The 27029-nt window shown below is 39.6% G+C and overlaps 1 protein-coding gene across 1 annotated transcript in view; it reads right to left on the reverse strand.

Annotated features, from left to right (window-relative positions):
* The window catches only part of POLA1 (DNA polymerase alpha 1, catalytic subunit), a 280884-nt gene that overhangs the window by 169166 nt on the left and 84689 nt on the right, over nt 1-27029 (reverse strand). Inside the window, exons 27-29 of the mRNA XM_090264342.1 lie at nt 3466-3498; nt 2594-2686; nt 1228-1433 (exon numbers count right to left, since the gene is read on the reverse strand). Of these exons, the coding sequence (XP_090120468.1) occupies nt 1228-1433; nt 2594-2686; nt 3466-3498 (332 nt within the window). The remainder of the gene's footprint in view (nt 1-1227; nt 1434-2593; nt 2687-3465; nt 3499-27029) is intronic.

The following is a 27029-nucleotide window of genomic DNA, read 5'->3' on the forward strand; positions in this document are numbered from 1 at the left end:
ATCTTTTCTTAGAAAACACAAAGCTGAAGAGAACACTCTAATCGACAGTCTATACAAAGTAGTTTCATCTTTGGGTACATTTGGGGCCAATGAAGCATTTCAAACTACATTTCATAAAAGGCTAACAATGACCTATACTCGAATGATCAACTTTGCCTAATCAAGAGGAGTTTGCAGAAGAAACAATTGCTCAATCTCCTGACTAGAAAACAAGAGGAAGAATGGAAAACAAGTAAAATATGCTGATATACAGCAATATTAAAATTAATTTAAATTTTTGGTTTAAACAAAAAAATGTCTATTTTCAGAATTGCTCAGGATCACAAACCAGTAATATCTGGAACAATTGTAAATAAAGTATCTAAAATTCATTTTTAAATGGGTGTTTTATAAATTAATATGATCCTAAAAAAATAAAACAGGTCTTAATACAATCTTCAGTCTCAGGTACAAAGCTGGGGGGTCATTCATGACATTTATTATTTCTGAGGTACATATGGTGTTTGAGAACTAGCTTTTAAATTAACCTGAGGTTAGTAAGAATCTTTTTTTTTAAATTTACAGAATTTCTTTTTTAAATTTTAAAATTGATTTGAGAGAGAGAGTAAAGGTGAGAAACACTGACTTGTTATTCCTGATTCTTGTAGGTGCCCTGACCGGGGATCGAACCCGCAACCTTGGCATACTGGGACAACGTTCCAACCAGCTGAGTTATATGGCCAGGGCTAGTAAGAGTCTTTACACACAAATGATATCAGCAGGAACAAAGCCTCACTCCATGGTCCACTCTGAATCCCAGAACATTTTAAGCCATAAAATGGGGATGCCTTAACAATTATGTTCCTAAAGAGGCTCTAGGATGATTCAGGAATACAATACAAGACACTTTCTAACAGGAATATCAAAGCAAAGTAATACAAACAAAACAGTATCAACAAAGCCAACTCCGTAAGGATCCAAAATGTGAATGTTCACCCTCACCCTGAGTAAAAACTCACGAGATGTACTCTACAGCAAGAATCTCTTACTGAATGAGTGTGGCTTTTTCTAAGTTTTAATCTATAAAACTCCACTTCAAATGAAAATAATTGTTAATATGCAACAATAACAACAACAAAAAAGAAGCTGTGTCCTTGTGCTCGGCAGAATCACAGATGTTGTCCATGTCATTAACACTTGAATTTTTAAAAGGCAAATGACAAAATCAAAAATGAAAGCAGGACTCACTTTCCAATGTCTTTAGCAAGATCACACCAATCTCTTCTAACTATATCTAATCCTTTCAGCTCCTGTCTGGTGATGTAATTCCCATCTGACGTTGGCTCTACAACCAGAGCAGCATATTTCTTTTTCTTCAGTAGTAGCAGAGACTTGAAAATTCCATCAATGTCGATTTCAAGCAGTTTGTACAACTTATTCACTTCACTTTTTACCTGTGAAAATTCCAACCATTAATACTAGCTTCTCAAACATCTAACAGGGAGAAGATGAACATGCTACAAATTCCCAAGAGTTAATCTAAACAGAACTTGAAGTCACACAAGATGGAAATGTATTTACTGTGCATATATGTATGGAACATGATATTCTGTTGGGCCTGATGCAAGAACACTGAAAAAGCACAGGGACAGAACTGGCAGGGGCAGCCCCAAGGATTATAAAACTGGTGAAATAGTCTTTCTTAAATCTAAAAACTAAATGCATATGTACTTACCTTCAAACTACTGAATTAGTTAGAGATTACATAGTCCAACAAGTAGATATGTGGCCAGAAATAAGTAAAACTTAAACTATTAAAATGCCTATAATGTCCCTGTACCTTGAATATAAGCAGCCTGAATATAAGCAAATAAATATATGCTGAACAAGTAAATGAACGTTCACCTGCTCTTATTGATAGGGTCAGGGTACAGACCATCATCTCAAGAGAAAATAGTTTTTCAAGGTCCAATATGAGTACAATATGCTAGACTTGCTCTCAAGTGAAGACCATAGTTCAGATTTCATACATTTCAGAGGGGAAAGGTAAAAAGATGCTAGCTTGTAAGATAATACCTTAGTTTTAGTTTATTGGGACAATACCTTAACACAGTAAGCGCTCAAGAACCACTAACTGCGCTAATTGTAAACTACAATTGGGAGGCTACAAATGATCATTTTGAAATGTCCCCTTGCCTTTTCAAATATATTTTAGGTACTCCTATAAATATTATAGATGTGCATATAAGTATGTATGTAGGTAGGTAGGTGTTTATCCATATCTATCAGTGTATGAAAGGCATCTGAACACGTAAGAGACATTTCTCCTTATGAACGACAATGTGACTAACTTGATCACATCTTAAACTCACCATACTTAGAGTGTTCTCAAAGGCAAAACATACCTATCACTTAAGAAAAAAAGAATTTCCTTTAAATTTTATCCTCAAAACAAGCAAATAGAGAAGAGGTTAAGAAAAATAAAAGAGCATGAAGAATTGAAGGCACCACATTTATTATTTTCAGAAACACAAAATGTACATTATACATAAAGTTCTGTGTTAAAAATAATTCACAAATGTAAATAAAACATAATGTGATCAAATTATCTCACCTTGTTTCCCAATTTAAATACTTCTTCCAGATTGGTGCTATTGGTGTTTATCATGATTGAATCTGTATCTCCATAAATAACTTCAAGATTCATCTAATAAAAAGAAAACATTATAAAAATTAACAGCTAAAACATGGTGACCATTATGTACAATGAAAGCCAAGATTTTCTATGTTACAGAAATTACAGGTTCCACTGACTTTTTTCCAAAGGCTAACTTTATTCTTATCCATATTGTCAGGAGTGTACAACTGCAGATTAAGCCCCAATAAAGCAGGAAGGCGAACAATGCCACATTAAAAAAATCTCCCTAATTTTCTTAAAACAGATACTACAATGGCAGGGGAAGTGTCTAGTTTCAACGAAAACAAAATGTGTAACTGAATAAAACAAAGGAGGATAAGAGACTAGGAAAGAGGGACTATATTTACCCAATGTACCACAAGCTTAGTGGTCATGGCAATTTATGAAGCAGAAACGTAATAGGATTTTAAAATTCAGAGGCACAAATGCCTATTAAATTCTTAACAGTTTCAAACAGTATTTAGTAGAATATGAAGAGTGCCAAAAAAAAGTCAATCATAGCAAACAACACTAGAGCACATACAGTATAAAGGCCTGGAAGTAAACTCTAATTAGCACTGTTACTAATTTGCTTGAAACACTCACATATAGGCTTCAAGCAGCGGCTAGATCATATCAGTGTTAGTAAAAGAAAAAAGCTATAATCCATTAGGGGGGATTATAAATGTAAACCAGATATTCTAAGAAGCCATTTCTAGTCTGGTTGGGTTGTAATTTTCCTTGAATACAAAAATGTCACTAGAAATGATATTTAAGAATCGTTATATAATGAAAATACTTAGCATTACCTTCTCTACCATCTCTTTCGTTTGCATCAAAATCTAAATGAAACAGAAAGTCAAGATTAATGCATTATATAATCACAAAAACATAAATGTAAGCACATAGATAGGTAGCCCAATGATTTGTCATTTCCATGTATTTTAAAGCTCTTGGTCATTTTCTAACTACAACCCTTAAAATAACGTCAATATAGTCTAAAAATAAGTTTGCCTCAATGCTGATTCTTAGTCAGAGATATGTAAACAGATCTACTGTAAAGGTCGGTCTTTAATAAACATGCATAATAACAATATAGTAAGTCTTCGCTTAACATCATGGACAAATGCTTGGAAACTGAGACTTTAAGTGAAACGACATATATAAGGAAACCAATTTTACCACAGGCTAATTTATATAAACAAGAGTTAAGTTCCTATCACCTATTTCCTAGGGTCACAGAAACATTGCCCAACTTCTAAATAAACATCCAAAATACTTCTAATGTTAAACATTGAAATAAAGGTGAGCTAGAAATACATTTAAGAAAGATAAATGAAAACCAGAAAATCCTTTTCCAACCCGTGTATCCCAGCTTAGCGTCACCAGTGGGTGGCCAGAGCCTACCCTGGAAATTCAGGTGCAAGGTGGGCACCCACCCTGGACAGGATGCCCTCCCATCACAGGGCACACTCACACCCACAGCCATGCCCACTCACACTGGGACAAGGCAGACACGCCAGTTTACCACACATGCGCATCTTTGGGATGTGAGATAAACCAGAACCCCTGGAGAAAACCCAGGCAGACAAGGAGAGAACATGCAAACTCCACACTGACAGAGGTCCCAAGCGGGAATCGATGTTTTTCCTTATCAATATTATGAAATGACAAACAAAATGACATTATTCAAGGACTGACTGCATCCCTTTAAAATATGAAAAAATGCAAACTATTCTCATTACTAATATTTAAAAGAACTACATGGTTTAAAAAAACCTTGACAGAGCATTTTAAATCTGGCAATTCTTACTCATGGAATTCATGATCTTAAAAAGTAAAAAAGGGTGGGTTGGGTGGGGGAGAGAAATTTGGGGAAAAGGGGACAACTGTAATTGAAAAACCAAAAAAAAAAAAAAGTAAAAAAAGTTTTATTTATATATATAATAAAGGTATACATCTAATATATATCAGATATATATCAAATATATATCATATATATCCAGTATGTATACAATAATTAGATTTAAATTTCTTCTCTACACTAAATTTCTTGAAGACACAAAGCAGACATTCACTATAGTCTGGGAGCTAGGACAGTGCCCAGTACAAAGCTGGGGCTCAGTAAGCATTCAGTGAATGAAGACAACAATACAGATAGTATCTATCCCCAGACCCATAGAGCTATAAGATTATACATATATAGGTTACAGTGTGGATATAGGCAAAAACAGATATAAATTATCAGGGACCAGATCAAAAATAACACAAACTTAAGGCCTCTTAAAAAGTAATATGACATAATGAGCACTCAGAGGGTTGGGGGGGGTAGATACTGTACTACAAGCATCTCATGTATTTTCTTCATGTCATGCTCCAAGGTCCCCAAGAGCTAACCACCATTAATATTTCCATTTGTTAGATGCAAGGGGGGAAAAAAAGCAAGAGGAAGTAATTAATTTGTCCCACTAAGTGACAGAACAAGGATAAGAGCCCAAGCATTCTTACTCCAGAGTATGGGGTCTTAGTCACTTCATGCTATTTTCTGTCCACTATCGTCCATCTTTCAAAGCACAGATCTAAACCAGAAGTCACTGTTCCAATGGGCCAGACAGACTGACCTCATTTATATTTCTTTTTCCTACCCCCAATGGTCCTCGCTGTCAACTGCGCTCAAATCTCAGGTCTTTCTTGTCCTTCATATTACAGAGTCCTATAAATCCTGACCTTAGAATACCTTTTATATCTACCCACTACTTTCCATTTCCATTGCCCCTTCCCCTCTATTACTGTCTCCCGATTTTGTGCAGGCATTCACTGTCCTGTGTTTTTAGGGAAGGAAGCCCTTCCCCTGCCCCGGGGGTGGTGGTGAATACTGATTAGGCTAACCAGTCATTCCCATAGTTGCTGTACAGTGGAATCGCCCAGGAATCTTTCAACAAATACCAATACCTGGCCCCAACACATTTCTTTTTAAACAGCTCTCAAGATGATTCCTACGTTGTAGGTGGGGTTCAAGGCCACTGGCCCAAGATAATCATAGTAAACCCATTCTGGAAAGTTTGCAGTGTCCCCTCCCCACCAAGACCAGGCTTCACATGCAACAGGCATTTAAAACACTGTTTGCTAGTTGACTGATAGGTCTCATAGGAATACCAATTACTTTTCTGCTAGGCACTAGAATTCAGCTACCTCATAAAAACATTCACTCCCTCCACTTCATCTTAATGTTTTAACATTTAAATTACATAGAAAGCATTGTGGGAGACTACCTGATGGTTCCTTGGGGAAAAGGGCAATGAGATCCACCCAAGTGAGGTTAATTGTAGTGAGGACAGAACTACTTATCACGAGTTCTCTTCATCCTCTGCCCCTTCCAGCCCAGCTAGGCTTAGCTTTCCTCACCACAAGGGACAATTTCACGAGGTAACAGTTATGTGCCAAGTAAAATACCTCGGGAACAATCTGCTGACCTTTCACTGCATATCTGCATAGGCGGTAACTGATCTCTTCTACTCTTCTTTCACTCTGTGAACCAAACCAGCTAGATCATCCCCAAGAGCACCTTCACCTCTCAGATCCATCACCCACCCCACTCTGTCCTCCACCAGCTCACAACCATTTCCACACACAATCCAAGGGCTGCTACCAAAATGGCTTTCTCTGGGGTGGCAGAAACCTCTTGGTGGATGTTTTGCACAGAAATGATAGAAAACTAAGCAAACTATAGAGACTATGCTGCCACTGCTTTTTTTTAACCTGCCACTTTTATCTTAGAGATTATTTCATACCCACACATAAAGAGCTGACTTATTCTTTTTATTGACTACATAGTATTCCACTGTATCAATGGATCATGATTTAACTCGAGCTCTATTATTGAACATGTATATGATTTCTAATCTTTACCTTTATAACCACAGTTCAACAAATAATCCTCATACACGTGGAATCTGCCAATATGTCAGTAACAGGATAAACTCCTACAAGAAGACTTAATGGGTTAAAGGTTATATATTTAAAATATTTTGATAAATATAGTCAAATAGCTCTCCACAGAGGGTGTACTAATTTCTGCAGATAGTTTCAATCACCATCTTTCCAATGGACATCAACAGCAGTTAATGACAATGCTCTGTCTCAACTTCAAGGTCCTCTCCACAGTCCGGCGACTCTTCAGTCCAACCTAGGCCAGACAACCCACAGCCAGGCTGACTGCAACTTCCTGTGCTTCTTCACTAAAGCACCTCTAGATGGCGGCTACCACAGTGCCCTCTCCAGTCCGATGCTTACCCAAGGCCAATGAGCAGGATCACCCCAAAGCCGCCCTCCATTCAAACTGTTCACTGGGCTCAGCTGTTGGATATCCAGTGGACTACCAACATCTCAAGATCTAGCAGGGGGCCTAATATACGGTAGCTATTAACAAATATTTGTAGAATGCTGAATGCATAATTTTAAGAAGTAGGCAGTATTATAATCCCAATTTTACAGATGAGGAAAAATAGGCCCTGTGATTTTACCCAAAGTAACAGAGTTAGGTTAAGAGCTTGATCTAGAAGCTGGACCTTATGTTTCATTTCCTTATCACTGTGTCTTGTTAAAAAGCCTACACCGATGAATGCTCTAGAAGCCAACAATCAAAAACATACATTACAGATATTTTTCCCATTAAGGAAATGCATTTCACAAAAAAGCCACAGGTATCCAGAAAGGTCTACTGGACACAAGGAACAGTGATTACAAGATGACCAATCGTAAGTTCACTTCAAAGTGACAAGCCTAATATTAAAGCTACCTATTCTGACAGAAAATCATTTTGTAAGTGCCAAAAGCTAGAAAAGAGGGCTATAAAAGGCTTGCTAAATTCATTAATAAGGCAGTCTGCAGTTATCTGATTTCACAGCAACACCTGCATATTTATCTACTCATTACCAATTGGATGATGAAATTTTTCAAGCACATTTCAAAAATCTGCCAACTTCAAGTGTAAAAAAATAAACTTTGTGGTTAATTTTTCCCTTAACAAAGTACAGCTGTTGAGAATAATTGTTCAAGATCTTACCCTGTAATGTCAACTGCAGCAGAACAAAGAGTATTTAATTAGCAAATCTATCCAGTAATTCAACACCTATTATATAAAATGCCTTCGTGATTTTATTCAGGATAATTTGCTAAGAGGGTTATTACTGACATTCAGATGGAATTTAAAATTCCTACGCAAGTCGAGTCATAATAGCAGTAATGATCTCCCCAATCAGGAGATTCGGTGTCACACAAGGCTCTCTTGCAATGCAGCAGCCGATTTCCTGACTTCTTAATTCCTGGGCTCAGCTCAGTGAGAGCCCTTCACGCCGATATTTCAGTCAGCAATACATCTTTAATGGGACTCTATTAAAATAACTAGAACAAAAATGACTTTTTTTTGGTTAAAAAGAATGACAGCACTGCCATCACATCAATCACTGCAGGCTTTGCAGAACAGCACTGTTAGGGGGAAAGAGGAGGGGGAAACAGGAAAGGAGTGCGGCTGGGGGTGGGGAGAGCAATAATTAAAATAATGCGAAAAGGTGTTTTAACCCCAACCTGAGCCTCTGAAGGCTGGTGAAGGGGGGTGGGGACTAAACAAAAAATGGAAATATATTTCAAAAAAGGGTTCCCTGAAGAAAATTATTCGTTCAGGAATACATCCCACGATGAGGTATACTAAGCAGAAAGAGCACGTTTGTTAGGCTGGGGTTAACAGCACTGACCTAACAAAAAGTACAACCGAGGTGTATATTTACAGGTTACCCTAACAAGACCAGGAGAAAGGTGGGGTCTTGATCTTTTGTTAGGACAGAATACTGGTGTCTTGCAATGCATTCAAAGGTTATAAAACGCTTGTAGGTCCCAATTACAGACTAAAACAGTGTTTATTAATACTAAATGAGAGAAATCGCCAACTTTCCAGTTTAAAAAAGTTACAAGCTCCTATTCCAAAAGCATATGTCTATTATAGTATATCTACTATCAAGAAACCCACTTCGGTACACGTGGCAGCTATTAAACAACGGAAATCCTACAGGTTAAGAAAATGTTGGACGAGGTCAAATCTAAACAAATAATGTATCAACAGAATGACAACTGAAATCTCGATGGCTTTAGGTTTCTTCTGTTACTGATAACAAAATTAGAAATAAACTGGAAAGGTTTTTTTAAATAACACATTAGCATAATAGGGGGAGCAAATGAATGGTTTTGAAGGATAGGGAAGAGAAAAGGAGTAGAAATATAAATATTATGATATTTGGTAATCCAACCATTATCTAAGCTTTTCATTTTCCTGATTTTAGCAGTTTCTAAGCAGGACTCAGTGTTACTCACTTCTCCCACTTGGCGAACATTTATTTCATCCTCATTATATTAGATTGCCTCTTTCCTCTTTTTCTGTTCCCTGTTTTTCTGAGATGTGTGTCTTTGCTATAAAATGCTCAAGGAGCAGGGCTATGGATTTAATAAGCAACCTATTTTCCGTCTCCACCACTTAATAACATTCCTGTGGCATGGGGTTCCTTCCTACCCTTAAACCTTAGTTTTACCTTCTTTAAAATTGGGATTATACTACCGCCTAGTTCCCTGAGCTAGGTGAGAAATCAAAAAACTTTATGCTGAAAGCATGCTTTGCAAAGATAAAACACTATACAAATGTGAGTTTAAAAAACAGTCAGGGGTCTGAAATCTGAGTACTGCCAATTACTGGCTAAGTGATTTGCGAACAAGCTTTTTTCCCTCTCTAGGTCTTAGCATCCTCATTTACAAAATGAAGAGGTTGGGATTCCTCCCAGATCTAAACATCTAAGAATCCAAGTTCAACATGTAGAACTTGGATTGTTTTGACTTTCAACCACATTCATTTCTTTAATATTAGGAAAATGGGGCACTAATATGTCCAACACAGATAACTAGCACCACAAGAATATATTTCCAGCAGCAACAAAAAAAGAATATTTCCATATTCCAGGTTGCTTTTGAGGGCTACGTGGTTGCAAAAACTAGAAAAACGTAACCTCTCACAAAGTGTCTGCATATATCTTTATGTCCTTAACATGAGTGAATGTCTTTATAGTTCATAAGAATACCCAACATCTTCTGTTGAAATCCACACACCCCCACCCCAGAAACTATATACACATCTACATATATACAAGGTCTGTCCAGAAGGTATCCAGCCATGTAATATGAAAAATAAGAGACATTAATTGAAGAAGATACAAGATACAAGAAAGAAGAAACACTGTACCTAGGACAATGATGCCTCGATCCCCATCAAAGTAGGCATCTTGGGACCTCACACAGTTCTCCCAATCACCATCAGCTGCCCCTGAATTTCATTGGCAGTCTGAAATCTCTTCCCTTTCAAAAGGGATTTTAGTTTGGGGAAAAGCCAGAAGTCGCAGGGCACCAAATCTGGGCTGTAGGGGGGCTGAGTCACCTGGGTGATTTGATGTTTCATCAAAAACTGCACAAGACATGATGCATGAGCAGGCGTGTTGTCATGATGAAGCTGCCATTCACCAGCTGCCCATAGCTGCGGCCTTCTGAATTCATGTGAACAGTTTTCATGGAGGACTGTTCAAGCTTAATGCAAAATTTAATGCAGATTCATTGCTCTACTCAGTCAGTCATTTTTAATGCGACGGCGACACAGTACACACATGCTCACTCAGTGGCGTCTACAGCCCTGCTGACTAGTACAGTGAAGTCATCATTGTTCACGCATGCGCATTCCAGTCCACTCTCCTTGGCTGCCAGGGTACATTGATGTTATACAAACCATTCTCATTATATTAACAATGATTGGACTGTTTCCAGGCAGACCTCATGTATATCGGGGTTTCTCAAAGTCAACACTGTTGACACTTTAGGATGGATAGTTCTTTGTCACAAGGTGCTCTTCCTGGCCTCTGCCCACTAGATGCCAGCAACATGCATGTGTATACAGGTGAGCGCACAGGCATACACACCCTCCAATGGTGACAACCAAAATTGTCTTCAGATATTGCCAAACGTTTCATGAGGAGAAAATTGCCCCTGATGGAGAATCAGTGATATCATACTGCTGACTCAACATTTTCTCTCTCCAGGCCCATACCCAATTCTGTTCCATAAGCACTCATTCTAAACTCCATCCATCACCTCCAAAACCATAACCAGCTCCAAACATGACAAATGGCCCCTCCAAGAGCCTTCAACTAAAACAAAGGAATGACTTCCATTCTGATCCAATGAGCTAACAAGTCTCACTGTACCCTTCCAGTGTGACACCCCCGGCCAATGTGCTGTCCCTTCTCTGGGCCCTCACCTATCACCTGCCTCTAGCATCACTACCTCCCAAGCCCTTCTTATCACTTTCCCAGTGTTCTTTCTAAAACGTACTCTTTGAAATGAAATTCAACCCCCTTATCTCGACCCAAAATCTAGTTAAGGCCCACCTCATCTTCTAATGCTTCCTACATGCATCCTTCAATCCAGCCTTCTTGAAATATTTTGAGTTTGTTGAATAAGCCATGCTCTATTATCACTTCTGTACTTTTCACATGCTGTTTCTCCACAGTAGTTAGAAGTGTAGGTTTAGAAGTTAGCTGTGTGATGGTTAACTTTATCTGTCAACTTGGCTCGTCAATGATACCCAGATATGTGATCAAACACTAGTCTATATGTTGCTGTGAGGTTACTTTTTTTTTTAAACATGAGACTGACATTTAAATCAGTACACTTTGAGCAAAAAAGATTACCCACCATAACGTGGGTGGGCCTCATCCAATCAGTTGAAGGTCTTAAGACAAAAAGACTGAGGTCCCCTAAGAAGAGGGAATTCTGCTTGACTGTAACATCAATTCATGTCCCATATGGGTCTCCAGACTGCCAACCTGCCCAGCAGATTTCACACTTGCCAGCACCCACAATCACGGGAGCCAATTCCTTAAAAGCTCTCCCTCTCCCCTCAACCCTCCCCTCCACACACACACACACCCCTATTGGTTCTGCTTCTATGGAGATCCCCAACTACTAAGTTCCAGGCCTACGAGTATTGCTTATACACTGCATGACCTCGGGCGTGCAATACAATCACTAAGCCTCCAATTCCGTGACTGCGAAATGGAGATAACAGCTGCGGCTTCCTTACAATAGGGCTGCAGTGAGCAGTAAATGTGACCACATATGTAAATAGGTCTGTATAGTCTCTGGTACCTAAGTGCTCAGTAAATGCTAGGTATTATTATTATCTAACATCTACTTATTTCACAAGGAACTTCACACCATCAAAAAAGCCTCTCTGGCCTCCCTGACCCAATGATGTTAACAAGCGTGTAAATCGGGCTCTGTGTATGCCGCAGCATACCACTCTGTTATCAAAGGTAAGATTTAAGGGACTACAAGCAAATGATAACAGAGATAATGTCTTAGCTATTAAAGCTAACGCATAATAGTAATTCAATAGCCTGAGCCATAATATTAATACAATAAATGTTTATTTCTTAGGCTGTAGTGAGAGGAGGCAAACTCCAAGTGGTACAGTTTGAGAGGAGCAAAGCCATGGATTGGTAAGTGCATCTCCACAACAACAGGACCCTAAAGCTGGTTACAGAAAGTGGCAATTAAACCCACACACTGTACGCATTTAAATGCTAGCTCCTTCCATGCAAGAAACGGAGTGAATAAGTTTTAATCCCACCTTCAAACACAACCCAGTCTAAACAAATATTCGCTCAAGAGAAATGAATTTCTACCCCAGTGATAAAGGCCTGTTAATTATAAACTTGACTAAAAGTGTCCCTCTCCCATACATCTCTTGTTTTCAGATATACTGATTTTGTTTTAAATCTTTAATTTACAATCCAGACCTTCTGGTAGCTCATGTGTAAAGAATATAAAACACACTGAATAAACAAAGCTTTCTGAAAGGTTTCTCCTCCCCAACAGACACATTTAATGATATTTATGAGTCTCTCTCAATTACTGCCCCACAATTTGACAGGGCTCTAATTTTGATCTAAAAACTTTAAATACCATAAAGTATGGCTCTGAACATGTAGAAGGAAAAGTGAACTTCTTTGTCTTCTAATTTCTTGCCCTGAAATATTTATTCATGTTGTGGATTTTTTAGAATCCACTTTACAGTTTTACTTTGAAAAAACTGTTTTCACCTTTACAGAAACCTTCCTTGCACAACATTCTTATTCTCCATTCCTCCTGTACCCCAAGCTCCAGTTTATAGAAACTTCTGTCCCGTACGTTTCACTTGAACTTACATGCATTATTGCCATACTTGGGATTACATCTGATACAGGACCCGGAGAGCTTGTAAAGCTGACTTTAAAGCACACTTGATCCAAATCTACTCACCAACACAGGAGTTCAAGTACAAGTCTACACTCTTAAATATTAAATTCCCAGACAAAAAAATTAAAAAAAAAAACCAAGATACCAAGATGAAAACTAGAACAGGAGATATTAACCTAAGGTCAAGAAATCTGAAAATCCCTACAACTCTAAGGAAAAATGTGAATGTGTGCCTGTATGCATTTTTCTAGGATGAGGGTTCACATATTTCACCAAATTTGAAATTCTGATGTGTTCAAATATAAATACCATTGCAGATGCTCCAATTAGCTATAAAAATAGCACTTTAGGAATTCTTAGAATTCACGTAATGTCTATAAGATTAGGGACACCACTGCCCAAAGGTCTTTGCCTCTTGCCTTAGAGCTAGGTGTTTTGGGCCCCTACAGTATATTTTCCCTCACAGAAGAACAGGTATGTGTCAAAAGGCTTGGAGATTTGGTTCCCTGATTGACTCCTAGGATAATTCTTCTGGGGGCTAATTAAGACATGGCCAAACTATGTCCGCACTTTAGTGAGCATCAGCGCTCAGGCAAGTTTCACACAACCTGATTAAAATTGACTCAAAGTGTCTTACTTCAGTAATCACTTAGACAGAATGAATTTTACATTAGTGGGATCAAGCATGCACCAGGCCTCAGTGGAAATGAAAAGGGCTTATAGTAATAGGATTTATAAATCCACCCATTAGGTTAATGGCTAAATGATTTACATGTAACATTCTCCCCCACTCCGCCTTCCTTCACCCTTTAACTCAGTAAAAACTATGCTTGGCATTTTCTACCACAGTGCCATACTCAAAGGAAATAGCCTTTCTATTTTGGGACATTCTAATTTCTAATAATGGCTTGGGTAGCTACCATTAACTCTTTCAAAGCACAAATAACTGACTAATAAAATTAAATAGTCTATAAGGCCTGAAAGTGCTTAATTGATCATAATTGTCTATTTGAGAAGAAGGCGTCAGGCCGACTATGTTCAGATAATGAAGTTGGGCAATTCTGAAGCGCTGCAATCAAGATAATACAGCTAAAAAGGACATTAGCATTTTCTGGAATCTGCAACATTTTCTTTATAACTGAGGTCATGGGAAAATCTGACTAGAAAACTTTTGAGCTCTCGGTTCCCACAAATGACAGATTTAACAGGTTGCTGCTTGTCATTACTGAGCACCTGGCCTGAAGCTCATCCCTGGAAGAGCACCTCACTTGGGGTCTAAATAAAGGACAACCTGAAGTTGGAAAATGATCAAGCGGTTGCTGTCACCATTTTGATGGAAGTATTTTTGATTTCTGAAAAAACTCCTTTTTAGGACTGGTGTGTGATGATAGTAATGGTGCTGTTCATCATTACTCTGCTTTGAGGGAGGTTAGAGGAGAGAGAACTATGTTTAAGCCCAATACCTCAGGGGCAACTCCCTCGTTCCGCACCAAAGCTAAATACTAAATCCTGTTTATTAATGTCTGTACTGCCTTCATGCCTTCCTATAGCAACTCTATTTTTTACAAAATGGTGTCCCTTCCCCTTCTTTTTATTAGAAGTTCAGAAAACAGATTCTGTGAGCTAGCTATGTATGATTAAAATCGAGAGTTTACACCATGACTGGTGTGCTCTGTTGGTTGGGCATCATCCCACAAAGCAAAAGGTCGCTGGTTCAATTCCTGGTCAGGGTACATGCCTAGGTTGTGGGTTAGGTCCCCAGCTGGGGCATGTTCAAGAGGCAACCAACTGATGTTTCTCTCTCATGTCAATGTTTCTCTCCTTCTCTTTCTCCCTCCTTTCCCCTCCCTCTAAAAACAAATAAATAACTTTTTTTAAATAGAGAGGGTTCCCAATTCAAAGACAAATCTTCAGAAAGATGGTCTCATTTTAGGAAAAGGTAATTGTGTTCACCTGTCCAGAGATACATGTGTTGTAGACACAATTCAGAAATGCCTCTAAAATGCTTCTTTGTTTTTTTTAATGTTTGTTTGTTTGTTTTTAAAGAGAGGGGAAAGGAGAAAGAGAGGGAGAGAAACATCACTGTGTGGTTGGTTGCCTCTCCCTCACGCCTGCAACTGGGGACCTGACATGCAACCTAGTCAGGTGCCCTGCCTGGGAATCGAACCAGTGACACTTGGCTCGCAGGCCGATGCTCAGTCCATTGAGCCACAGCCAGCCAGGCCCGCCTCTTTATGTTTAAGGATCAATCAAATAATGTATTCTATTTATCAACCACTTTTTCTCGTATCCCATCATCTTCTGGGAAGAATCCAGAGAAATTTTGAAAGAAACAGATAAATGCCAAGTTGAGAAAAGTCATTTAGGATGCAGATGCAGAATATGGAGAAGACAAAATATCAATATACAAGCTATGCAAGATTTGGCTACTGCTAAAAAAAAATCCCCTTTACTTTTGAACTTTAATTTTACTCTCTAATCTGGCTAAGGCTCAAGAACTTAATATGAATTATAGGAAGCACTGTTATATTCTTTTTATTTTGGCCTTCAAAGTTACTCACTGATTCACACACTAACAAGTATTTTATTTTTTGTCCTCATCCAAGGACTTTTTTCATTGCTTTAGAGAGAGAGGAAGGGGAAGAGAGAGGCACACTCATTGGCCTCCTCCCACATGCCATCTGGACCAGGTATCATACGCATCCAGACCAGGGATTGAATCCACAACCCAGGTGCATACCCTGCCTGGGAATTGAACCCATGACATTTTTCTGGTTATGGGATGACGTTCCAATCAACTAAGCCACACAGGCCAGGGCACGCACTAACAAGTACTTACTGAACAGTTCTCACATGCTAGGTGGAAGGGAACACTAAGATGAATGACTTGGCCATAATCCCTTTCCTCTACAGTGTGTAGCATCTAACAGAGAAGCAAATATGCACTCAGAAACACACACACGCACGCACGCGCACACACACGCACACACACACGCACGCGCGCATGCACGACCCCTAGTGGGAGTTAGAAAAAAGTTCATGGAAGCAGACTGACAGTAAGGTAATCTATAGAAAATAATAGAAAAACGGGAGTTGGGGAACAGAATTGAAGATACAAACAAATGACAGAGGGACACTCTCAATGGTGATTAAAGAAAAATAAGTTTAAAAAAAGGTTTGTTTTGCAATGAGAAGAAAATAAGAAGTATGGTTGAGATCAAAGTGCTCAGGAAAGTAGAGAGAAGGCAGGAAGGGACCTAATGTGAAGGGCCTTATAAACCGTATTAAGGACTTTAAACTGGGGAGTGACAATCAGATTGACAGTTTAAAGAGGCCTCTCTGGTTATAAAACATGTAGAGAGTAGATGTGGCAGAGGCAGCACCCAGGGAGAAGTGATGAAGCTTGAACAGCGTAACAGTCATTGCACTGGTGATAGAGAATCACAGGTATTTAGGAAGTGGAATCTACAGGACTCGGTGACTGGCTGAATTTGGGGCATGAGGAAGATGAGACGCACGTCCCTGACTTAACAACTGGGTAGGCAGACAGTACTGTCACTCACTGAGACAGGGAACCCCGGAAGGGGAATAGGTTGGGGAGCAGGACCAGCTGGGCAGTTTTGGAATTGATGAATATATCGTGCTTATGGACACCTAAGTGAAGATCACAGGGAGGCAGGCGGAAGCTAAGATGCTCGATGGAGGGGACGTGGGAGTTTCAGGTATAGGAATTCCAGTGGTTGACAGAGGTGCAATATATGACAAAATCAAAGCAACGCCAGCATGCAGACGATAGTGGAACCCATTGAAACAGAAGGCACAGCTCATGAAGGGGCAGCAGGAGAATGGGAGATGAGGCAAGCCAGCGCCCAAACCACGGTACCGGGCTCCCTGGGTGTCCCCAACCCCTCATTCCTCCTCCAGCACTTCCCTTTCCCTTTCAGCTATCAGGTTTCCATTCTTTCTGTCACAATTGGCAGGTGTCATACAAACCAGTGACCACTGACAGATTTGATTGCAGGCTGCCACAGTCAGACAGTCAGGCACCACACACTGACCTTTAAGGAGAACGATCCCAACAGGTGGCTAGCGCCTTATACAAATAATTGTATTAAGGCTCCGAACAAGGTCAAAAAGGGGGAGCACCTTGCCTTTCCATGAGCAACCAAAACAGCTCCAGGCTGCAGCTCAACAAACAGCCAGCAAAGCCTCTGCAGTGGCTCCCCTCCTTGAGGCAGTGATGGGCTCAACAGGAAGACTAAACATCAATCAAGTCACTTCACAAGTAAAGAGCCTCCTATAGCTGCGAGCATCATTCTCCTGCCTCTCTTCTGCATTGGGGAAGGGGGAGGGAGTTCTTTTTTTATGTCAAGTTTGGTGCCGTTTATAAGCAGTTCTGATTGATACCCATCCAATAAAAGTAAAGTTAACGATGGGGGAAGGGTTCCCCTTGGTTTCCAAACAATATTCTTCGCAGCCTTCAAAAGAAACTACCTAAGTCATAGGTAATTAAATTAATTGCCTTTGTCACCAATTCGCTTTGAGAACATCAAATGTTTCACAGTTCTCATGGACCTTTGCCCTCACAGGAAACCACTGTTTTGACAAAACAGGCAGCTGTAGCTCAGGGGGGTGCGAGGAGTCCACTCAACCTCCTGAAAGACAAAGGCCTCATCATGAAGCCAGGAGCCCTGCAACCTGCGGCAGGACCGCATGTGCTGAGCCTTTCTCCCTGACCTTCACATACAAAAAAGATCTTTCTTTCCCCTGCAGACAACCTCCTGTGCTCCCACCGTCTTAAACCTCGTGACTTCAAATGGCATGGCTGGGAGGAGCCACACAGCACTGGCATGTGGGTACCCGGAGCAAGAATCCAAGCAGTAGATCAGGTTCCTGTCAGCTGCAAAAGAGCCCGCACTTCAGCTGCCTCTCATTCTTTATTTTTAAATGGCAGGATGGGCTCAAGGGCATGGAGGCCTGTCACACAGGAGACTCAAGATTAAAAAAGAAAAAGCCAAAATCCTTCACTGTGTGCAGACTCACACAGGACTGAGGACTGAATACGCACTATAGTATTTTACAGATCAGTGGAGTGTATTTCTCTTAGTGACACGGTGGGGGTAAACTAATCATGGAACAAAAATGAATCAAACTAACTACAGATCAGTCCTTAGTCAATGCGACTAACAGATTAATTCTCCTGCTACTCATCTGGAAAAGACTTATTTTCAGACTCTGAACCCAGAGCATGAAAATATTGGGATGTGCTACCAATGACAAAGCTACCTTCTTGATCAGTCCCCCAAAACAAAAGAGCAGTGAAATTAAATATAAATCACTAAAATGTAAGGAGTATGGTTAGGAAGAACTTACCTCTGCAGAATACAAAATGTATTTTCTTTCTCCATATACCACTACCAGATCATTCTCGACTAATTCTTAGAAGCTGAAGACCAACTTGGATTTTGATGTATAAACTGCTTTTGACGATATTTCATTTTAAACAGATAAACACTTTAAAAAAATGCAAGCTGAAGACACCCTTTTGAGAAACTAAGAAAACAGATGTGGAAGCCATTTGTTTAGCTGAAGAGGAATTTTCGCTTTTATAGGAATACAATGATTCATGAAGAGGAAAAAAGTCTGTCATCAAGTTTACTTCAATAGATACTCTAGGATTTGAGGCAGCTTTCTAAATATGGCCACTGCTTTTCTTCACATCCCATCTCTCCTGAAATATCTCAAACTACCACTAAACAAACATTACTTTTATTGTCTTTGTTCTTTTACATTTTCTGCTTAGTTAATACATTGTGCAGGAGGAAAAAAAACCACAACTCTGGTACGACAGCATTATATACTCGCTTTTATTGCTTAGGAAGCTGGACAAAATACCTTCTGCTTTAGTGATTTATCAAAAACATGCCATCTTGAGAGTATTAAAACATTAAGAATACAAGAAAGCCTGGCAGTAAGTTCAGCTCTCCTTAACCCCCAACGGAGCTGGAATAAAAGAAGAGTGAAGTTTTTCCTAGAACTTCTAGCAAAGAGGAAAATCTCCTTTTCTGGTTTATCTTTTTAATGGAGATAACCAAGAAGAACTAGAACAGGAAAAGAAAAGGGGTGGGGACATTGGGTTCAACCTGGGGCAATGCGTAGCAATTCTCTTCTTCCATCCTGTGCCCCCTGCCCATGTGTTCCATCCTCTCTTCCATCGCCCACCGGCTGCTCCCCGCTCAGTGCCTCAGCCCACAAGCCACTCTCTGGGCTAACAGGCACATCTGCCTGCAGAAGGTACTTCCTTACCTTCCATGCTCCTCCACCGCCTCAACAAAAGAAGGTAAAATGGCCAATGTTCCTCAAATTGTTTTTGTTTGATAAGCAACCCCCCCCCACAATTCCCTATCCCTTAAGATTCTGCTATGATCTCTATATTAAAAATCACAGAAAAAAAGAAATTATCTCTTCTTGCAATATCCCTGCCTACCAATGTTTTGCCACATTACTTGCTCTAGCATAGATTTCAAAACCTGATGCTTTAATCTATCCCAACTATAAAAACATAATTTTGAAGATACAGTTCCCAGTATGACCTATGGTGCAGTCTCTGAACCCCCCTTAATGGTCTACAAAATTCTGTTCATGTATGTAGGCATTTTTCTAGGTAAAAAAACCCAAAGCTTTTACCCAATTCTCAAAGGGTCATGGCCCCCCCAAAAGATGAGCTTTCCCTCAAAACGTGTCATGATTTCTTAGTTATGTCGAGCCAGCCCTGTAATAGTATAGGGAGTTGCCTGGTGTATTTCATACCCACGGCTGCTCTTGATTTATCAGAGAGGTCGCCAAAGAGGAGCAACTGGTCTTGCTGGCTCCAACACCCCATATAAACCCTTTGCTAACCATCCTAAAAATGGGTGCCGACCATCAGTCACAAGATGGGAAGAGAAAAAAAAAGATGTGCCTTAACAAATCTGTGACTACTATTATTATCATTACAGAGACAATGTGTCATTTGAATTAGGAGAGTCTAAAGGTTGGTTAGTTCGCTGTCTGTAAAGACATAATAACTTTTGTAGTTGGTTTACACAATGCACACTGAGCTTCTACTATGTGAGAAGCATTCTCACAGGTGGTGGGGTGAGCCAAGGGAATGACATGATCTGATTTTTTAAAAATCTGCAAGAAGGAGCACAGAGAATGGGCCATGCGAAGTGAGGAGCAGAAGCAGTAGTCCAGGGGAGAGCTGCCATGGGCATAGGATAAGATGGTAGCAGCAGAACTGAATGGGAAGTAGAATCAGGACATGCTCAGGTTTGAGATGAAGGAAGATAAAAACTAAGGGACTGAAGAAAGACATGTATGAATGGCCCATGGTCATGGATAACAGTGTGGGGATTGACTGTGGGAGAGGGGAGTGGGCTGGGCAGAGGAGGGCAAAGGGGGAAATTGGGACATTTGTAATAGAATAACAATAAAAAATGATTTAATTAAAAAAAAGCTAAATCCTTGACTTCGGGCTTCAACAATGGGTAGATTATGAAGGTCCTTTTAAATTCATGATGAGATGGCAAAAACATGTTTGTGGAATTATTAACAATAAAGCTGATTTTTAAAAATGTACAAAATTAACCGTCTTGTTTCAATGCGGATAAGTCTTAACAGTGGCTATTTCAGATTTACCAGATGCTTCCTAATAGCGGACCACACGCTTTATTAACCACATGACCCCTTTGCTCAAGTAAAGAAAGAGTTCTGCTCTCTCATTACCTCCAGCCCCCCTACCAGTATTTCAAGTTCTTCTTCTCTCCTTATTTCCTAATTCTTATACCCAACCCTCTTGAATGCAACCAACAATCTAACGTCACATGTCACGCAGACGACCAAACACTTCATGGGGAAAGTTTCCTAACTATATCCTAACTCTACCACTTCTCTTTGCAATCTTAGGAGTGAATCCTCCATGAACGCCCTAATTCAACAAGCATTTACAATGGGCTCAGTGCTGAGTTAAGTACAAAAGGAGTTTTAGTGCTCTTAAAGAACTTAAAAGACAAATGGGATCACTTCCAACTAAGCAGCTTTCACAGTCAAACAATGACAGGAAGAGGACTCAGGGATTGTCTTGCAGGGATATAAAAACAGAGTGACTGAGCCAATCACGCCCCATCTCACACCAGCGGCCTGATCTACTGAAATCTGCTCTTTGAAGACATACCTAAGTCTTCAGATGAGTCCAAAAGAGAAGGAGCATGGCTCTGGCTCTATGCAGGGATGAGTCCCATTAATATTACAAGTGAGGGAAGTCAGTGCCAATTAAAGAGGAATGGAATGAATGTCCTTGTCCTTGTCGGTTGCATTAAGAAGAAAACGAAGCCATGAGGTACGAGAATCCAGGTCAAGTATAAAGTCTGGAAACCTAGGATCCCATGAGCCAATATGTCTTTGAAGGCTTAGCTTTCTCATTTATTTGTGGTTCATATTGTCTTTCCTTCAATATAAGAATCTCACCTCTTCCTTCCCAGCATCTTTCATCTTTCCCTTCCCATTGGTGCCTTCTTTCTGGTTCTACAGCATCCGCTTCTCCTAAATTAAGGGTTACTCATTCACTTGACAAATATGTATTGATAGTCTGCACTGCTCAAGACGTGTACCTCTTAGAAGATGAATAAAATATAGTCCATGCCCTTGAGGAGCTTGCAATCTGTACCCCAATTATTCTCAACGGCCTCATTTTCTTCTTTATCTATTAGGACTTGATCCCCCACCTCATGCTCAATGAATAAAACCTATGCTGTCTTCTAGCGCCACTCTCAGAACTTAAATTGTTCCTTCAAAGGTCAGTAGCTAGCCTCTTCCTGCCAAGAGTAACGGTCATTGCTTAGAGTCTTCCACAATCATCTCAGTGCTACCCTAATGAAATGAAAAGGCACCTTGCTGTTTTCCCTCCACCATCACTACCCTCCACCAGATCCTAATGATAAAGCCCATACATGACCATGACTCCAGACATTGTCAAATTTCCAAAATCGATGACACCCTGTGCACAAGTCTGAGAAGTGATTAATTAATCATAAAGCATACTGACTCCAGACATATGTCTATTGTCATCAAGGTTATTGAGAGCATAGTTATGTCATCCAAGATGGAGCTTTCATGTTCAGGCAAACTTACGAAGTTCCCAAATATGCCAGATATCCTTCCCTTGCCCATCCACTTCCACTCCCCGCCCTGCTCTCCGGCAGGGAAGGCGGACATAATGGGTTACATCCAAAAGCTTGTCCCCTAAATTTCAGTTGAGTTTAGATAATCAGAAACACTGCAGAGATCAGGATGGAAGTGAGGGCAGGTTACTTATGACCCTGGCTTTCCCCTGACGGGTCACAGAGAGGCTGGCTGGATCGACCCACCTGCAATCAGAAGACCCTTTTGACCCATCGCCCTCTTTCTAAGTTAGGTATCTGCTCCTCCTCTTACACCTTTTCGCCTAAGAGTGTAACATTTCTACTACTACTACTACTTGCCTCTGAGCTCACACAATTCTTTTGCAATTTCAATGTACCCTGCCCCCCTTTTGGTAAATGATCCCTCTATCTAATCTTCCTATTAATCCCAGGGTCATCTCTTTCCTGCTGGGGACCCTGACTGATAAAGCATATACATTTTAAAATCTACCTTAAGTTTTAAAAACAAGCAGTTTTAAAATGCTCCACTTGAATGAAGCTCCATCCTCCTGAAAACAGACACACAAGAAGCATCACATTTTGAAAATCTAGGCTTTTAAGATTTGTGAAGAAGACATGCTATAAACTTGCTTTAAGGAGTAAACCTATGATATAGCTCTTTTACTGTGACATATTAACTAAAAATGCTCAAATTTAAATTTCCTTTAGCCTTACCTTAGCCCAAAGGAAAAAAAAAAAAAAAAAAAGAAAAAAAAGAACTCTACCTCTGTCTTTTGTAATCTCAACAATTTGGGCAGTCATTTTATGTTACAATTCTCATATACTAACTTACATTGTTAGTTTTCCATATGTATATTTTAGGTCTCTAATTGCACTGTACATTAATGCTGAGGACCAGAAACATATCTTATATTTGTTTTCCTCTCACTTATTCGTGCCTTGCAATAGTCTGCAATCGTTCCTTTAAGAGAATATATTTGATAAATATTTGTTGACAGTTGGAAATAGTATCAATAGAAACAGAACATAAGGAAGCGGGGAAGCTAGCCCCAAGAGATACCTTAGTATTTTCTTATTTACCTTGCTTTATCAATAGATTTTTGCCTCCAGAAGAAAAAAAGCTTCACTGTAAGGTGAATGTAAAATTTTAGGAAAACAGCTGTATACCCATCAAGATGATTTTCCACAAGTAGCCAACATGAAATGGAATTTACAACAGAAACAGGAAGAAGAGTAGGTGGAGTTAGAATAGAAGGAAATGAGGAGGCGCAACAAGAATTAATTACTGGTAATTACACATGCTACAGCCTCTCTTCTTTCTCCACCCTCTATCTAATCAACAGTGGAACAGATGTGGTCTGTGGTATTGGGGAGGGGGTGCTTAACAGCTGTTTGGAGAACATGCCATTAAAAAGCAGCCTTGTCCACAGAAACCCAAGAATTTTACTGTTTGAAAGAAAAGAGGTAATGAATAATGACCACAGTCTCACTTGGAACTTCAGCGCATTCAGGCCAATGATAACTTTTTCTCCTCATTTCTGATGAACTAGGCAGTAGCTTTGATAGTTTCTGTTGTAAGAGTGCCTCAGTATTTGAATCCATTTCATATATATCATCCAAGTACTCCTGAAACCAGTACAAAGACCCAACTCCTCCCTATTGAGTAGTAGTCAACAAATATTAACTATGATATTGATGATCACAAGAAAAACTCTTCAAATTCTCACTACAGGGAATACCAAATTAGGGTGAAATAATCCCAAATTTCTCAACTGTCTTTCTGGATGTTTTCCATGGGATAAGAACTCTAAACAACATAGAAATCAGAACATCCCAGTTTATAGTTTAAAAAATTTAAAGTACATGGCATACTGTTATTGCGTATAATCTTTCCTGAAAGATAAAAACACAAACTAAAGCCCACAAATAAATTTAAAATACAACACAACCACGAAGGGTTTAACAGGAAATGCAGTTACTCACAAAACATAAGTTTCAGCATCTTTCCAGTAAACAGGTTTTTTTGCTTCCTCCCAAGTTTGATGCCTGCCAGCTGGGCAGGCCTGGGAGGGAGGGTCAAAGGTATTCTCACCCCATCTGACACACCCCCACCGCCCAAGGAATGGAGGTTGGCGGCACAGATCTGGCTTCAGGGACCATCAGGTGACTCCTATCTATGATTTGAAACTCTTGTGCTGGAACAGCAGGGGAGTTTTTTTACTTCGGAACCAATTAGGTTCCAAAAAGCTGTAAATAAGTCCATTCGTTCACAAATCCAAAGTGAACTTAAATAAATGATCCATTATGCCACTGGCTGATAGCAAACTCGTTGACTGCTTCTGCTCAAACGTCAACTGTGTTGGAAGCTTTGAAAGTTCTTGAGCGCCTTTAACAACCGCAAGTTCTTCGGTTATGGGGTACAGGTGTACGGCCACATAGGATACTTGAGAGCACACATACTCATGTGCACTGGCAGGATACCACACTCATTTCCTACATCCAGTCTTATTCAGTTGAGCTTGCATATTCTCACATTTACTTCTGTGATTTGAGGGGCAACTTCAAAATTTTCATTCAGTTTCTATATATGCAAACTGCATGACCCATGAGCCAATCCTGTCGGGGATATTTAGAGAAAGATGGAGCTAGGGTTGGGAAAAGGAAAGAAAGGTAAAAGCTAATGGCAGAACAGGAATAAAATTTTTCAGAATGAAGCCACAGGAAAAATAAAAGGAGGTAAGTGCAAGCACACTTGGGACTCAAAACTGTACACTGATAATCGCATCGAAGAGTCAGCCGTGAGTGGGAGTGGGCGGTTCGGGGCCCCAGGGAGAGGGGTGTCAACAGTTTCTGAGGCTGAAAGTCAGAAAGGCAATGAACAGCTATATGGAAAACCAGCTGGGGGGAGGAGAAGAAATGCCTTAAAGCATGCTTATTATCCACAACGAAGCAAAATTTCTATTGAACGAGGTGTATGAAAATGAATACAGTATTCCCTCACTTATCGCAGGTATTACGCTCTAGACCTCCCCGCGATAGGTGAAAATCCGCAAGGTAGGAACCTTACATTTATTTTAGTATTTATATATATTTTAAGGCTTTATAAACCCTTCCCACACACTTATAAACCGTTCCCAGTCCCTTAGTAACCTTTCCCACTCCCTCATTAACCTTTACCACATTTTTATAAACACTACTTATGTCCTTAAACATAGTATACACTCTTAAACCTACGTCACTTTAACAACATACGTACACAGTACCGCAAAATTCCACGATAGAGCGAAAAATACGCGATAAGTGAACCGCGATATAGAGAGGGACTACTGTAGTCAGTATCCCTTATTACTAAATAAAACAGTATAAACGAAAGGATCATTTGTATTATATTCAGAAGATGTACTGAACTGAATATAAAAGTTATTTATTCCTAAGAGCTTCCATAGATCCGCTCTCATCTTTGGACCCTCTGGGACTAGCTTCCAATGAGGTCTAAAGTCCTCAGACTTAACTTCTACATCCATGACAGTTTTCAGGAATCTCTTCCTTCTGGTGAGTAAAGGACAATACCCTTCCTTTGCAATTCACCAAGATGAAGCAATTCTACTTGGCGTGCACTGCAAACACACCTTCTGATCTCCAGAAATACTCTTATCTTCAAAAGAATGTTATCAGAAAGCTTACATTAATCCTTCATCCCGAATTATGTTGCTTTTCTGCATCAGCAAAGACACAACATGCAAAATAATGACTTTTTTTTTTTTTTTTGGTCTGGTAAAGAATATATTTGGGAGAGAGATGGGAGCTTCTGGCAAAAAATAAAGGCTTCATTACTTCAGCTTTAAATGTAAATTAGGCACTCAGCAGCATGCAAGTTAGGACAATTTTCCTTACAGGAGATAAGATGAATTATATTTTATTCCTTAGTTCTTAACAAGAGTCACTTCCTTAGATATACCTAACCCTTAAACAAAGGCTGTTCTTTGTCACAGCTAGGGGACTGTTTTTATTACTGATGTTCTTTAAAGATGTATGAATAAAAACCTCTCTTCTATACTCATGCTCATAACAAACTGCTACTGAGGCAAAGAATATGTTTCTGAAATGAATATAGACATAAAAGGGGGAATATTTGCTTTCTATGTGATCATTACACATCACCCCAACCAGTGAAAAGGTCTTAAAAAAAAAAAAAAAAACAGCTGTCTTTTGAGGTTCTAATACTGTCTGACTTTGTAAAAAAGGGATGGCTTTTATAAGTGAAAGAGGTATTAAACACACATCTGATCACACAGAACCACACTAACATCACAACTACCAGTGTTTCATGGGGCTTTGCTCTTGTTTTTAAAAGGTGGTCACTTCTTTCATATTCATATAATTTTCTCCATCTATCTGGAAGTCAGTGTATCCAAAACCCTTGTTCTATAAAACCCTTGAACAAGACCTATCCAGTCCTGTCCTTTACCATGGCATAGTGTTGGTCACCTTCAGGAAATAGGCCTCTTGATTACATCCAGCCACTCAGGAGACCATTCTTATTCAGACAAGGATCAAAGAAATTTGTCCTAGTTCATCTGAATATATTATAGGATACTGCAGCTTTAAACATGAAGTTCCTTCAATCACCCATGGCGAAAATATAGTTCTGGAATGTAAGTCTGGATTTTTCCTAAATTTAGTCCTGCACAACTTAGATATGTAAGTAAAAATAAGAAAGGGTAAATGGGATATGTGCAACAGCTTACTGAATTAAGTCATAATACTTAAGATCCTAACATGTGAAGTCAAAATTTTAATATCAGCTTTACACTTGAGAGATTCTCCAATTGCCAAATGCCTTTTCAAGCTAAACTCTCTTAATA

This window comes from Furipterus horrens, unplaced genomic scaffold, assembly GCF_987537825.1.
Source record: "Furipterus horrens unplaced genomic scaffold, mFurHor1.1.pri manual_scaffold_17, whole genome shotgun sequence".
In the NCBI taxonomy this organism is placed as follows: Eukaryota; Metazoa; Chordata; class Mammalia; order Chiroptera; family Furipteridae; genus Furipterus; species Furipterus horrens.